A 13,736-nucleotide genomic window follows, 5' to 3' on the forward strand; every position below is an offset into this window, starting at 1 on the left:
AGAGTCCATGACACGGAGGGAAGTTAGCTAGTGAAGGGCATAAAAATTTGGAGTGGAGCGCAGCCCAGGTGTATGAAGTTGGTTCTCAAGTTCGTACAGGTGTCTACGTAGACCTTAAAGGGATAGTTCACCCAAAAATGAAAATTTGATGTTTATCTGCTTACCCCCAGTACATCCAAGATGTAGGTGAATTTGTTTCTTCAGTCGAACGCAAATTATGATTTTTAACTGCAACCGCTGCCGTCTGTCAGTCAAATAATAGCAGTGGATGGGAACTTCTACTGTAACAGTAAATAAAACTTGCTTAGACAAATCCAAATTAAACCCTGCGGCTCGTGACGACACATTGGTGTCCTAAGACACGAAACGATCGGTTTGTGTGAGAAAACGAACAGTATTTATATCATTTTTTACCTCTAATACACCACTATGTCCAACTTCGTTCAGCATCCTGTTAGTGAGGTCAAAAAACCCGCTCTGCTGACGGAAGTGATGTCTCGCCCATATACTTCAATGAGCGCGAGACATCACTTCCGTTGTCAGAGCGTGATCAGACCTCACTAACCGGAAGCTGAACGGAGTTGGACATAGTGGTGTATTAAAGGGTAAAAATGATATAAATACTGTTCGGTTTCTTGTACAAACCGATCGTTTCATGTCTTAGGACATCAATGCGTCGTCATGAGCCGCAGGGTTTAATTAGGATTTGTCTATGGAAGTTTTTTCGACTCTTATTGTTCAAGTTCCCAATCACTCCTATTATTTGACTGACAGACGGCAGCAGTTGCAGTTAAAAATCATAATTTGCGTTCGACTGAAGAAAAAAAGTCACCTACATCTTGGATGCCCTGGGGGTAAGCAGATAAACATCAAATTTTCATTTTTGGGTGAACTATCCCTTTAAAGGGACATGGTTGGTAGGAGAAAAAATATATTTCAATGCTTTACCCTGAGAAACTTGACTTTTGCTTTTTTTTTTTTCTTTTTTTTTTTTTTTTGCGAGCAAATGCAAAGTTTCTCGGGGAATGCAAAAAATGCTAGAGAACGTTAAAGCATTGACACATTTTTTTTTCTTCCATGTCCCTTTAGGGGCTCCTTTTCACTGATAATCAGGCAAGCACAAAGGCTGCATGTAATTCCACTTTTAAACATGCACTCGCAAACTCCTGTAAGCACTTTTCCTCGGGGGAAACCCTGCCACCGTTTTGAAATGTTGAACTTCGTCAAGTGGATGAGGAAAGTTTATTTGGACAGACCCCCGATTTTGATGGAAAGAGTAGGTCTACTCACTTCAGGCGGATCCACAGACCACAATGCAACACGATTGTGACGTCACAGCAGCAACTCAGACACCTTACACCAGGGGTGCCCAACTCTACCTGCAAAGTTTAGCTCCAACCCTGATAAAACACACCTGAATCAGCTAATTAAGATCTCCAGGAGCACTTGATAATTACAGACAGGTGTGTTGAGCAGGGCTGGAACTGAACTCTGCAGGAAGGTAGATCTCCTGGAACAGGGTTGGGCACCTCTAGCCTGACTACGTCAGACTTCCTACTTCCGCTCAATTTCATTTCGCTTCTGTACTCAGTCTGATACAGCGTCAGAGCTTTCTGTTTGCCACCGGTCTGGAAACAGCCGGGCCAATCAACGAACAGAGGGCGGGCTGAGAGCCGTGACGTAGATGCTAAGCGCCGAGTTTTACATTGTAGGTTAGAGAAATCGAAAACCGAAACGACCGCGGAAATGGGAAACGAGACACGGGATGCAATTCGCTCTGTTATGGATACCATGTTCACTCCGGTATTTCGCTCGCATCATCATGTGTTTACAACAGGTTTACAGTGGAAGTTCAATCATAGATTTGAGTTCGATGCATGATGTCTGTGCTTCGATGCGGCTGTACAGGCGCATAACATACGTCATAACTAAACGTATCTGATTGGCTTACGGGTAACCAATGATTTTAAACTTCAGACAAGCGCCCCCTAGCGAGAGAGAAAACACTTCTCTATTATGCCATTCCAGACTCTGTCTACGAAGCAAAGTGAAGTAGCAGAGTCTGGTATTACCAGGCTAGGGCACCTCTGCCTTACACTATTCAAATGATGGAGGGAAAAGTAGTTTACAACTGTAAGTTAGATCAATCAAGCAGTTTAAAAGAGTTATACTGAGATAAATTTGTATGTTTCCATAGCAGATTCCAAGTGATCAAGGGCTTTAGGGTGTTCCATTTAAACCAACTGTAAGGGTTTAAGCAATGACCGAGTGAACATAGGGAAGTTAGCGAGGAAAGGGCATGAAAAAGTGACTTAAAAGCAGTCAAAGTGTCCAAATCCTTATTTTCTTAAAGTCGGCATAAAACAGAAATTGTGACATCTATCTGAGTTAAATTCTCAATTTTAAGAATTGTCAATTTTGATTTCATGATGGCAATAAATGTATAACTAGTGTTTACAATGTAAAACATAACAAAAGTCTCTGTGAAGTGTATCATAGTGGTATATTTCTTTAAAATAAATGACACTAGTTATATTTTGGTATTTAATGCAATGACATTGAGCCACCTCATTTAATTGTATGAATACATTGACCCACTGTATATAATGTAACTTATAAGGCAACAAAAACACACCGTCATTGACTTTTAGCAGTGCACCCTTTAAAATGTCCTTTAATGATGAGGATTAAGATTTCCTTTTACAAAACAGAACAAAAACTTAAACCCCCAAATCATAGTTATACTATGAACAAACCATCCATTCAAGTATCCACATGTTTTATTTGTTAAAAAGTGAAAAGGTAAAATGTCAACACATAAAAGCTAAACTATGTTTATGAATGAGTAATAAATATTGGCTTGAGGCAGTAAAGGGTTTGCAGGAGATGTATGGAGAAGACGGGCATGTACTGGCAGGAGCTGACGCTCAAAAACACTCTTCTCAAACCCGACGACTTGACTTCCTCAAATGTTCCTTTGTAGCGTCACTGCATGGAGCATATTAGTGACTTTTAGAAATTTTCTCTGTCCTGTTCAGGATGTCCTCAACATTGAGTAAGACAGGTGGACGTGTTGATAAAGACAAGAAGTGCGCACAAAGAGCCACAGGTAGGAGAACCAATAACGGTGTACATACATAATTCACAGGAACAGTTCTTTATAATATATCCTCTTTAAACAATTTGTGGGTGGACACAATATTCAGCATGTTTTAATCTTCAAGTTTGCTTCATTATATCATGATAAAATGGGAATGGAAACAAAACATTCTCAAAAACAAATCTGGAACAAAAAAAAAATTTAATGTGAACTTTTTGTAGACAAACTTCCTCATTTATTTCACTCAGTGTATGTCTCTTAAATGAAAGTGAACCTGCTTATACCTGTTCCCACCTGCTCTAAACCAGTTACAATGTTTTGAAATGACAGCATTGGTTACAGCACTTTAAAAGTTGACTCCAAACCCTTGTTTTTGTGTACTCATGCTCTTTGACTCTTGTGAAAAAGTTTGATTTCGTTCTTTACAGATGAGAAGCAGGCAGTCCAAGAGAGAACTTTTACCAAGTGGATAAACATGCATTTGAAGAGAGTGAGAATTGTCTACTGAAAGGCCAATCAACATATTCAGCTTTTGACATGCAACAAAAGGCCAATCCAATATGATTTTCAAATTTATACCTTTGTTTAGTCTACATGATATTTTCCATGAGTAGACCTATTACTGCAACAGAAGTATTGACTATGTATTAAAGGGATAGTTCACTCAAAAATTAAAATGTAGTCAACATTTACTCACCCTCAAGTTGTTTCAAACCTGTATAAATTTCTTTGTTCTGCTGTACACAAAGGAAGATATTTGTAACCACAATGTTTGTAACCAAGCAGATATCTTCTGCTTGGGGGCGATATCTTCTTGGTTACAAACATTATTCCAAATATCTTCCTTTGTGTACAGCAAAACAAAGAAATTTATACAGGTTTGGAACAACTTGAGGGTAAGTAAATGATGACCGAATTTTCAGTTTTTGGGTGAACTATCCCTTTAAGGTGTTGATTTGTAAAATAAAATGTCAGCATGTTATGGCTAATTAATAATCAAAAAATACACTGTGCTGTTCATTTAAAAGTAGTCATTAATTGTCATCTACAAAGTGCTACATTTCATTTAAGTGTCTTTCTGTGTTGTAGTGTGAACCACCTTTACAGGTTAATAACTTATTCACTGATATTCAAGATGGAAAGGTTCTCATGGCTCTTCTAGAGGAACTGTCAGGCTGTAATTTGGTTTGTCATCACATATTTTACTGAAAAGATACAAAGTTTGATCACTATAAATCTGTCATACATTAATATGGCTTTCCTAAACGCATAAGAAGTGTTTTTCATGTGCTTTAGCTTGATAGATTCCACATCGCATCTTCAGACTAAACAATATTTCGAAGGTCTTGAATTTCCTTGAGGACAGAAATGTAAGTCTTGATTAAATTTGTTGTCGCAGTGTGAAGCCCTTCAGACATACATGGTGGGTTAAAAAAGATAATGGCCACAAATTAATATTTCTTTAGTTAAAGGTCTTGAATTTCCTTGAGGACAGAAATGTAAGTCTTGATTAAATTTGTTGTCCATGTCTTAGTGTGAAGCCCTGTACATGACATACATGGTGGGTTAAAAAAGATACCATGGCCACAAATTAAGTATCGTTCCCTCACTTTAGTTAAAGGGTTAGTTCACCCAAAAATGAAAGATTTGTCATAATTTACTCACCCTCAAGTTGTTCCAAACCTGTATGAGTTTCTTTCTTCTGTTTGAAGAATGTTGGTAACCAAACAGTTGACGGTAGCCACTGACTTCCATAGTAGGAAAAACAAAAATACTATGGAAGTCAATGGCTACTGTCAACTGTTTGATTACCAACATTCTTCAAGAAACTCATACAGGTTTGGAGCAACGTGAGGGTGAGTAAATTATGGGTGAACTATCCTTTTAATTAATTTTTGGGTGAACTATCCCATTTAAATTGGGCCATATTGTATAAAATAAACCAAGGGAAAGAATTAGTGACAATGATTTAACTAGAACGAGGGGACTAATTAATAAAACATAGCCATCAATATCTATTTTTCCTTCCATATGTCATGTGCGACTTTACATTCAAATGTAATAATTGATATTATTTCCACACAGGTGAGTCTTATAAATATTGATTCTAATGATATTGCTGATGGCAATCCTTCAGTTGTTCTCAGGCTAATCTGGAACATCATTCGTATACTATCAGGTAAAGCACACTAACATTGTGTAACGGTCATGAAAGAGTTCCATTGTTCTTTTGAGTGAGTGTTTGATCTACTGAGTTATTGTTGGCTAAAATATTTTACCTTTCTAAGATTAAACAGGTCACGGGAAGCCTGGAGAAGTTCCCTTCTACCTTCAGTCTGCTGTCATTACCTTGTGGCAGTGATTCTTCAGGTCGTAGTTCTCCAGTATCATCTGGAGATGACGTTTTCGGCACTCTACCCTCAAAAGGCAAGAGGTCATCTCAAAATCTCAAGTACCGCGGTACAGCCATAAAGTCTCTGCTTAGTTGGGTGCAGAACTGCACAGCAAAGTAAGTGAATTAACTTACACAATAAAGACAATTGTGTGTTTCTCAATATGCAAATTGGTGTATTTCCCCCCCAAATTTATATTTGTCATCATTTACTCACCCTCGTGTAGTTTCAAACCTTTTCTTCTGTGCAACACAAGAGACAGTTTGAAGAATGTACTGTTTGCGCTTTTCCATTAAACTGAAATTGAGACTGACACTTTCAAGCTTCAAAAAGATGCAAAAGCACAACAAAAGTATCATAAAAGTGGTTGATCAGACTTTTGTTCACTATATTCCTTTTAAAGCCATGCAGTAGCTTTCTCTTTTCACGTATTATCTCCTTCTCCATGGAGCTGTAACTGAGGATCATGAGTGAGTGTGTTGAGTGTGTTGAACTTGAATCAGATCAGTTGGATTCAAAAACAAATAATATAGAGTGGTTTTGTGAAGCAGTTCAAATGATTCATTAAAAACATATCATTTAAAAGAACTATTTGTTCCCAAATTAAGCATCACTAGTTCTCTCATGGACAACACACCAATGTGGATGTTATAATGTTCAGTAAAACTTTTTAAAGGGATTTTTCACCCAAAAATGAAAATTATCCAGTGATTTGCTCACCCTCAAGCCACCCTAGGTGTATATGACTGTCTTCTTTCAGGCGAATAGAATCAGAGTTATATTAAATAATATTCTCGCTCTTCCCAGATTTATAATGGTTGTGAAGGGGGTGTGAGATTTTGAAACCCAAAAAAGTCTGCTTCCCTCAACCCCAAAGAGCAACCCCTGACCCGAAAAATGATGTAATGACGAATGCGGAAGCACAGAGGATAGAGCGAAACAAAACACCAAATTAGAACTAGAATAATGAGAATTTTAAAAGAGAAATGTCGGAGGATTTTGAAATAAGAAAAGAGGAGCTTGATTTTGTTGAACCGTGAGAGGCATCTAAGCTTACAATACTCCTACATCCTACATCGTGTCAGGCGTTACTCTTTCGCCGTAAATTGATGAGTATGGTCATCTGCCGGAAGCTAGTTATTATAGTTTATAAAGTTTTAAATAAGATATTTTTCTTACAAAAACACATCGCTTTGCTTCAGAAGGCCTTTATTATCCCCCTGGAGCCGTATGGATTACTTTTATTATGGATGGATGCACTTTTTTGGGCCTCAACATCTCATGTAGCCCCCTTCACTACCATTATAAAGCTTGGAAGAGCCAGGATATTTTTTAATATAACTCCAATTCTGTTTATCTGAAAGAAGACAGTTATGTACACCTAGTGTGGCTTGAGGGGGAGTAAATCGTGTGATAATTTAAAGTTTTTAATGTGAACTATCCCTTTAATTTTACCCTGTTGATCAAAAAAAAAAAAAAATCAGAAGACTTTGTATGGTACGGAAGAGGATTAGGGCCAAGCAATAATAAAAAAAAATAAAACCATCTCGAGATTAAAGTTGTTAAATTTCGAGAAAAAACTCATTAAATTTCGAGAAAAAAGTCGAGATAAAATGTTGAGAATAAACTTGTTAAATTACGAGAAAAAACTCGTTAAATTTCGAAAAAAAGTCAAGATGAATTGTTGCGAATAAACTCATTAAATTACGAGAAAATTACAAATTTGTTCTCATAATTTAACAACTTTTTTCTCTTATTTTAATGACTTTTTCTCGTAATTTAATGAGTTTATTCTCAACATTTAATCTTGACTTTTTTCTCGAAATGTAACGACATTTTTCTCATAATTTAATGAATTTGTTCTCGTAATTTAACAACTTTTTTCTCGTAATTTAATGACTTTATTCTCAACATTTTATCTCGACTTTTTTCTTGAAATTTAACAAGTTTTTTCTCATAATTTAATGAGTTTATTCTCAACATTTTATTTCGACTTTTTTCTCGAAATTTAACGAGTTTTTTCTCGAAATTTAACGAGTTTTTTCTCGAAATTTAACAACTTTAATCTCGAGATGGTTTTATTTTTTTATTATTGCTTGGCCCTAATCCTCTTCCCTAGTATGGAGTACGGACCACTTTTAAGATACTTTTATGGTGCTTTTGCATCCATTTTGTCCACATTAAATTTATTTGCATGGAAAAGAACATGAACTTCTACAGAAGAAAGACAGCTGACATAGCTTTAGAACAATATGCAGCTAATAAAATTAGTAGAGTTTTATTTATTTGTTTGTTTGTTTGTTTGTTTGAGATATGTGCCTTTAAAGGTGCAGTGTGTAAATTTTAGCAGCATCTAGTGGTAATGGCGCACACCCCTCGCACCCCTCCCTTTCGGAGAAGCTACGGTGGCCCTCTGGCCCACATGTTGTAGTCTGAGAGAGCAGAGAGTAGCTTGTGTGAAGCAATGGAGTTTCTTCTTATTTCTAACAAAGAACGGTCTCTAATTCTAATAAACCAGACGATTACTACTACTACTACTTTGTGCGCATTCAACATAATGATGGTGCAAGCTGCCTCTAAAAACACGAACGATTTAGAAGAACAATATAGCAACAAAATGCGCTCTGTAGTGTTTGTCCATTTAGGGCTGCTGTAGAAACATGCTGGCACATAATGGCAACTTGACATGGAGGGGGGATATGCGGTATATGAGATAGAAATGGCTTATTCTAAGGTAATAAAAACATAACGGTTCATTATGTAAGGTCTTTATGTACTACTGAAAACATATAGTTATGTATATTATATTGCATTTCTGTCAATAGATCCTCCCAAATTTTACACATTGCATCTAATTGGAATTTACATAATTCATTAAATCTTACAAGAATATGCCATTTTAATCTTTTCCTTCAGATATGGGGTAGAAATTCATGATTTTGGTAAAAGCTGGAGGAGCGGAATGGCTTTTCTGGCTCTTGTTAAATTCTTCTGTCCTGAATTTGTGGACATGAGGAAAGCTTTGTCCTCTGAGCCCCATCTAAACATGGAGACAGCCTTCACAGCAGCATATGAGTGGCTGGGGATTTCTCCACTGCTGGATCCAGATGGTACACACACACACACACACACACACACACACACACACACACACACACACACACACACACACACACACACACACACACACACACACACACACACACACGTTGGATTTCCATGTTGGGGATCTTTAAACTGTACAAACTATATTCTATCCCCTACCCTTAAACCCACCACAGAAAACATTCTGCATTTTTACATTTTCATAAAATCTATTATAACATCTATTATTATGAAAAGTATTATTATCTCTTATTATATAAATGTCCCCACAAGGACAACGATTTTGGATATTGCCATCTTTGTCCCCATTAATGTAGGGTTTACATTTTAGTTTTGTGACTGGATAGCAAATAAGCAGAATTTTCTTTTACATCTTCAAAGCAATCTGGACCGCAAAGCAGGTGTGTTTGGTTATTTGACTTTCTTTCTTTCCCTTTTTTTTTTTTTTTTTTTTTTTTGTTTTGTTTTGTTTTGTTTTGCTCTAGATGTTGCAGTGCATTCACCAGATGAGCAGTCTGTCATCACTTATGTAGCCCAGTTTCTTGAATGTTGTCCAGGCCATGGTGAGGTGAGGATATGTTTATCTTCCATATGAATGATTGAATAGTAAAGCAGATTAATATTCATACAAAGCAGAATTTCAAACCAAGCAGCTATTACTTGATCAACTTGATCCAATGTGATTGTGAACCCCGTTAATCATGTGGATTTTTTTTTTTAATTACTGGGTTTTGCCTGCAAAAATTAGCCAAACAATGGTAAAGGTGCTGCCACGAGAATCAAAATTAAAGGTGGCAAGCTGAAGAGGAAGAGCCGTGCTATTAAGATTTATTAAGATACTTTTTTTTTTTTTTTTTTTAGTCATGTGAATACCTATTGAAATTACTGGATTTTGCCCAATGTAATATTTGCCAAACAATGGCAAATGTCACAGCACATGTGATATAAATAATGCATACTATAATGTATTCATATATTATACAACTCCAGAATGTTGGAAATATATGAATGGATCTGTTTCAGAGGCTAGATTTTTTTTTTTTTTTTTTTTCCTGGCACTGAATGATGTTGATTTAAATTATTTTTTTATTTTTTTATTTTCTGAATGTTTTTAAAGTTTGTGTCATTTAGTTGCAAAAGACTAGTGTCAACAGATCTTGAGTCATGGCTTTGAATTACCAAGAAAGAAAAAAAAAAACAAAACAAAAAAAACAATTATTGTTGACATGCACTAAAGCAGGGGTTCTCAACACTGGCCCTCAAGATCCAATTTCCTGTAGAGTTTAGCTCCAACCTTGATCAAATACACTTGCTTTTAAGTTTTTAGTAATACTAAAGACCTTGAATAGCTTGTTTGGGTTTGTTTGATTAGGGTTGTAGCTAAACTCTGCAGGAAAGTGGCCCTCAAGGGCCAGAGTTGAGAACCCCTGCACTAAAGTATGGAAGCTCATCTTAGAGTAAAAAAGGTTTAAGTTTAAAAGAGATATAAAGATATGAAGTTGCATTTATATGTAATATATACATTTATATGTAATATATACATTTATATATATATATATATATATATATATATATATATATATATATATATATATATATGTCAATATATAAAGCAAATGAGCTTTATGAGAGAAATTTATGAGATATGTTGCTACTGAGATAAAGTAGAAATTGCCTTTCCATTTACACTAAGGTGGAAAATACATACAAAATTATAATGTACCACCATGGAACAAGTTATTTTAATGTTTAATATTTATTCTCAAACAAACAATAAAATAAACAGTTCTATTAAAGAAAGAAGAAAGATATATTGCTAATCCCATTGCATTCACGGATTCACAGGACAGTGCATCAACAGATTCCTCTAGAGGCACACCAAACTCCATTGAAAGATGGGACAGACCTTGGATTGATTCAGTTAGCTGTGTGTTACAATCTAATGCCTCCGCTGAAGCTTTGAGACGCCTTCATAACCCTTCTGAGACCAGCAAAGAACAACAAACCTACCTTACTGGAGATCAAGAACTCAGCTCAGAGTCACTTCCCGTCTGTCCTTTAGACAACCCCGTGGGTTTAGCTGCTTTACCCCAACATTTCCTCAACATGAAGAGTTCCAGCTGGTCAAATGGACAATCCCTCTCGGAATCCACTGGGGGGCAATGTTGTGAATCTTTAGCTGAGATTTCAAAGGGAGCTGTTTATGCGATGTCAATGCTGGATTCAGATGAAGAGGACGCATACAGCTATATCTTAGAACTGGACCATAAAGCTGGAATAGAGTCAAATGTCGACTTTAAATTAAATACAGTTATGGATACGCATGGAATAGAGTTTGATTTCAATGTTGTCAGTACACTTGAATCCCAAGGAAGTGAAAGAAACTCATTGTGTCATTTGTGTGATACACAGAGTCATTTAAAACCCACAGATGTATTGATGTCAGTGACAACCAAAGTACAGACGAAAGCTCACTGGGCCAAGTCATTGACATCCATGTGTCCCAAAGGGACTGTGACTCTCTGCCGATGAATCAAACTGGTATAGACAACACAGTAAAGACTGCCAGATCATCTGGTGATGAATGTTTGGACTTGGACTGTTCATTCAACGTGAAAGAGCGTATTTACTCAGATGTATTTACTCAGACTCACAGTGATGATGCTGACGATGTGCAAGTGGAAAATGGGCTTCATGAGGAAAAAACTAGAGAGGACCTTTTCCTTTGTGCAGTGAAGGATAGTATATCAGAAAATGACCAATATGAGCAAAACAGCCTTTTAGATCAAAGTGTTTTGGATAGAATAACTGAAGAACCTGCAGTTTCAAATACACAGAGGTTTGAATTATTTTCTACATACTGTACATTTTATTACCTGCTCATTAGAAATGCATGCCTCTACCTACATTTTTGCAGAACTCCAAAAACATGGCTATATAAACAGTCACTGTGGTTTATAACTGAAATGAACACTAGTGGCAGTAAAATGCTAACAACTTTAATTTTAATGATTAAAGGGGAACTATTATGCAAAATTCACTTTTATTTGTGTTTGAACACCAATGTGTGTCCACAGTGTGTGAGAACAACCAGCCTATAATGGTTTTTAAAATTCACATAAATCAAAAGCAGTCTCTTCAAACGAGCTTATTTTGATTCCCCCCTATGATAATGCCATTGTAGGGAGAAGCTCCACCCAATGTCTGCACCAAAGAGGCAATGTGTTTTGGGATGTACTAATGCACATAAGAGTCTCCACTGACTCCTGCCATTTTCAAATGAAATGTCACAAAGAAAATCGGTGAAGTCTTATATGTTTGTGGCAATCATTTTGCGCCAGACTGCTTCACAAACGAGGGTCTTTTCAATGCTGAATTTTCACAAAGGTTGATTCTGAAACATACAAGGCTGAATATCGCTACTGACAAGTTTCTGACATTTTTGTGTGTGAGATTGTCCTATTTTGTTGTTGCTGGTATGCAGGAGCATGAGCTTTTGAAGCTCCGCCCTCTTCTTGAAAGGAGGCCAGGAGCACCAGCTCATTTGAAATTAAAGGGACACACAAAAATGGCACATTTTATGCTCATCCTCAAAAAGTTTCAATTTTAACATACTTTAAGGAACTTTTATGATTGAGGGGGCAGATTTTTCCAACCCATAACCAGCTCCATGTATGTAATTTCTTACAAAGTAAACTTGCTTGGCAATTTACCTGGTACAGCTTTGCACTTTAGATTCAGAACGCCCTAATGAAACAGTAATCATGATGAAAGAGCTCAAAGATTTGTAAAAGCATGCTAAAATTACATTGTTGCTTCAGCAAATGTGTATCATACATTTGCTTACGTTAACATTATCATTTACATCACCATATTTACATTGATCTGTTTTGGATAAAACTGAACATGTTTTAACTGGATATTTCACTTTGCATGCATGAAACATGCATAATAATAAGCGTGATATCATTCTGCAGAAATGTTGCCACAGGCACGTTTTTTTCCATTGAGCCTGGTTTTCTTTGAAAATAACCAATAACTGCCTCCTCCTTCTGTGTTTTAGGAACGGGTGTTGTGACCGAACTAGTTATGAGGTGGAAGAGCTACATGTGCTTCTGTTCCTCTGGATGCTTGCCTACTGCTGCCTTATATATCCTCACCTGGATATCTTAAGTCTATTAAGTAAAAACTAGCAATATAATTACAAGGAAAGTTGTACAAAGTAAACTCAGTTTATCTCCTTCTCACTGTTTGTAAGGGCACTGTTTCTTTGTCAGGATCAGTGCTAAAACTTATCACATACTGGATTTACAGTTGAAGAGTTACAGACTTGCAGTAGACTGTGGATTTTCAGTATGACATTAGGAGAGAATGCCAGGTATATTTAAACTTTGAAAAAGGTCATATCATTTTTTTTTTTTTTTTTTTCCACAGATATTGTTAGTTAAGGTTTATTTCAGTTTTACATTACTTTTAGAAAAAGAGTGATTCAGGGATGACATAATTTTGTAGGCCAGACCAGAAATTAGTAACACCCTGGTTCCCTTAATAATAAACCAATAGGATTTTGTCTTTTGGATTATTGAAAATAACTTGTTTTCAGGTTTTACAACTCATTACTGCAGCACTCTATAAATATTGCCCTTATTGTACCTTTAATATATCTATGTACAAAATTGTCTTTGCATGTGACATGAGCAAAAGGTTCATTGTTATTTGAAATGGATGATTTTTTTATGAATAATATTTCCCTGAATCTATGCACTGATACTGTTTTATTCATTTATTGTGTTTCATTAATTACTATAACAAATAATATAACCTTAATCTGGCATGTATAATATTGTACAATATTGAAAAGCATTAAAGAATAAAATAATATGAATATTTATTTTGACACTCCTTGTACTCAGGAAATAAAAAAAAAGTTTGTTTAATTTAATTTGACAGTTGTTTGACAGTTGAATGCCTCATTATTGAAGCTTAATATAATTGATAGTCCTACCTAATAATCTCATTAGAACAGTAGTTGAACAGTTTAACACTATCAGATGCAAACATGTTACAATTTATAACAAATGTTTACATGCAGCAATAAAGTGTCTTTAAGTTTGTCCCAGCAATCAAACTGTGTGTGT

General features: G+C 36.0%; 1 protein-coding gene across 1 annotated transcript; it reads left to right on the forward strand.

Moving 5' to 3' along the window:
- The first annotated feature begins 2,900 nt into the window (after window positions 1-2,900).
- Window positions 2,901-13,736, forward strand: clmnb (calmin b). The gene is given in 13 exon segments (XM_048208502.1): window positions 2,901-3,109; window positions 3,529-3,590; window positions 4,190-4,285; window positions 4,322-4,339; window positions 4,405-4,470; window positions 5,186-5,266; window positions 5,268-5,279; window positions 5,389-5,609; window positions 8,410-8,603; window positions 9,084-9,166; window positions 10,444-11,133; window positions 11,136-11,437; window positions 12,662-13,736. Coding segments are annotated over 13 exon segments (2,025 nt in total). The 5' UTR covers window positions 2,901-3,039; the 3' UTR covers window positions 12,792-13,736.

This window comes from Megalobrama amblycephala, linkage group LG11, assembly GCF_018812025.1.
Source record: "Megalobrama amblycephala isolate DHTTF-2021 linkage group LG11, ASM1881202v1, whole genome shotgun sequence".
NCBI lineage: Eukaryota > Metazoa > Chordata > Actinopteri > Cypriniformes > Xenocyprididae > Megalobrama > Megalobrama amblycephala.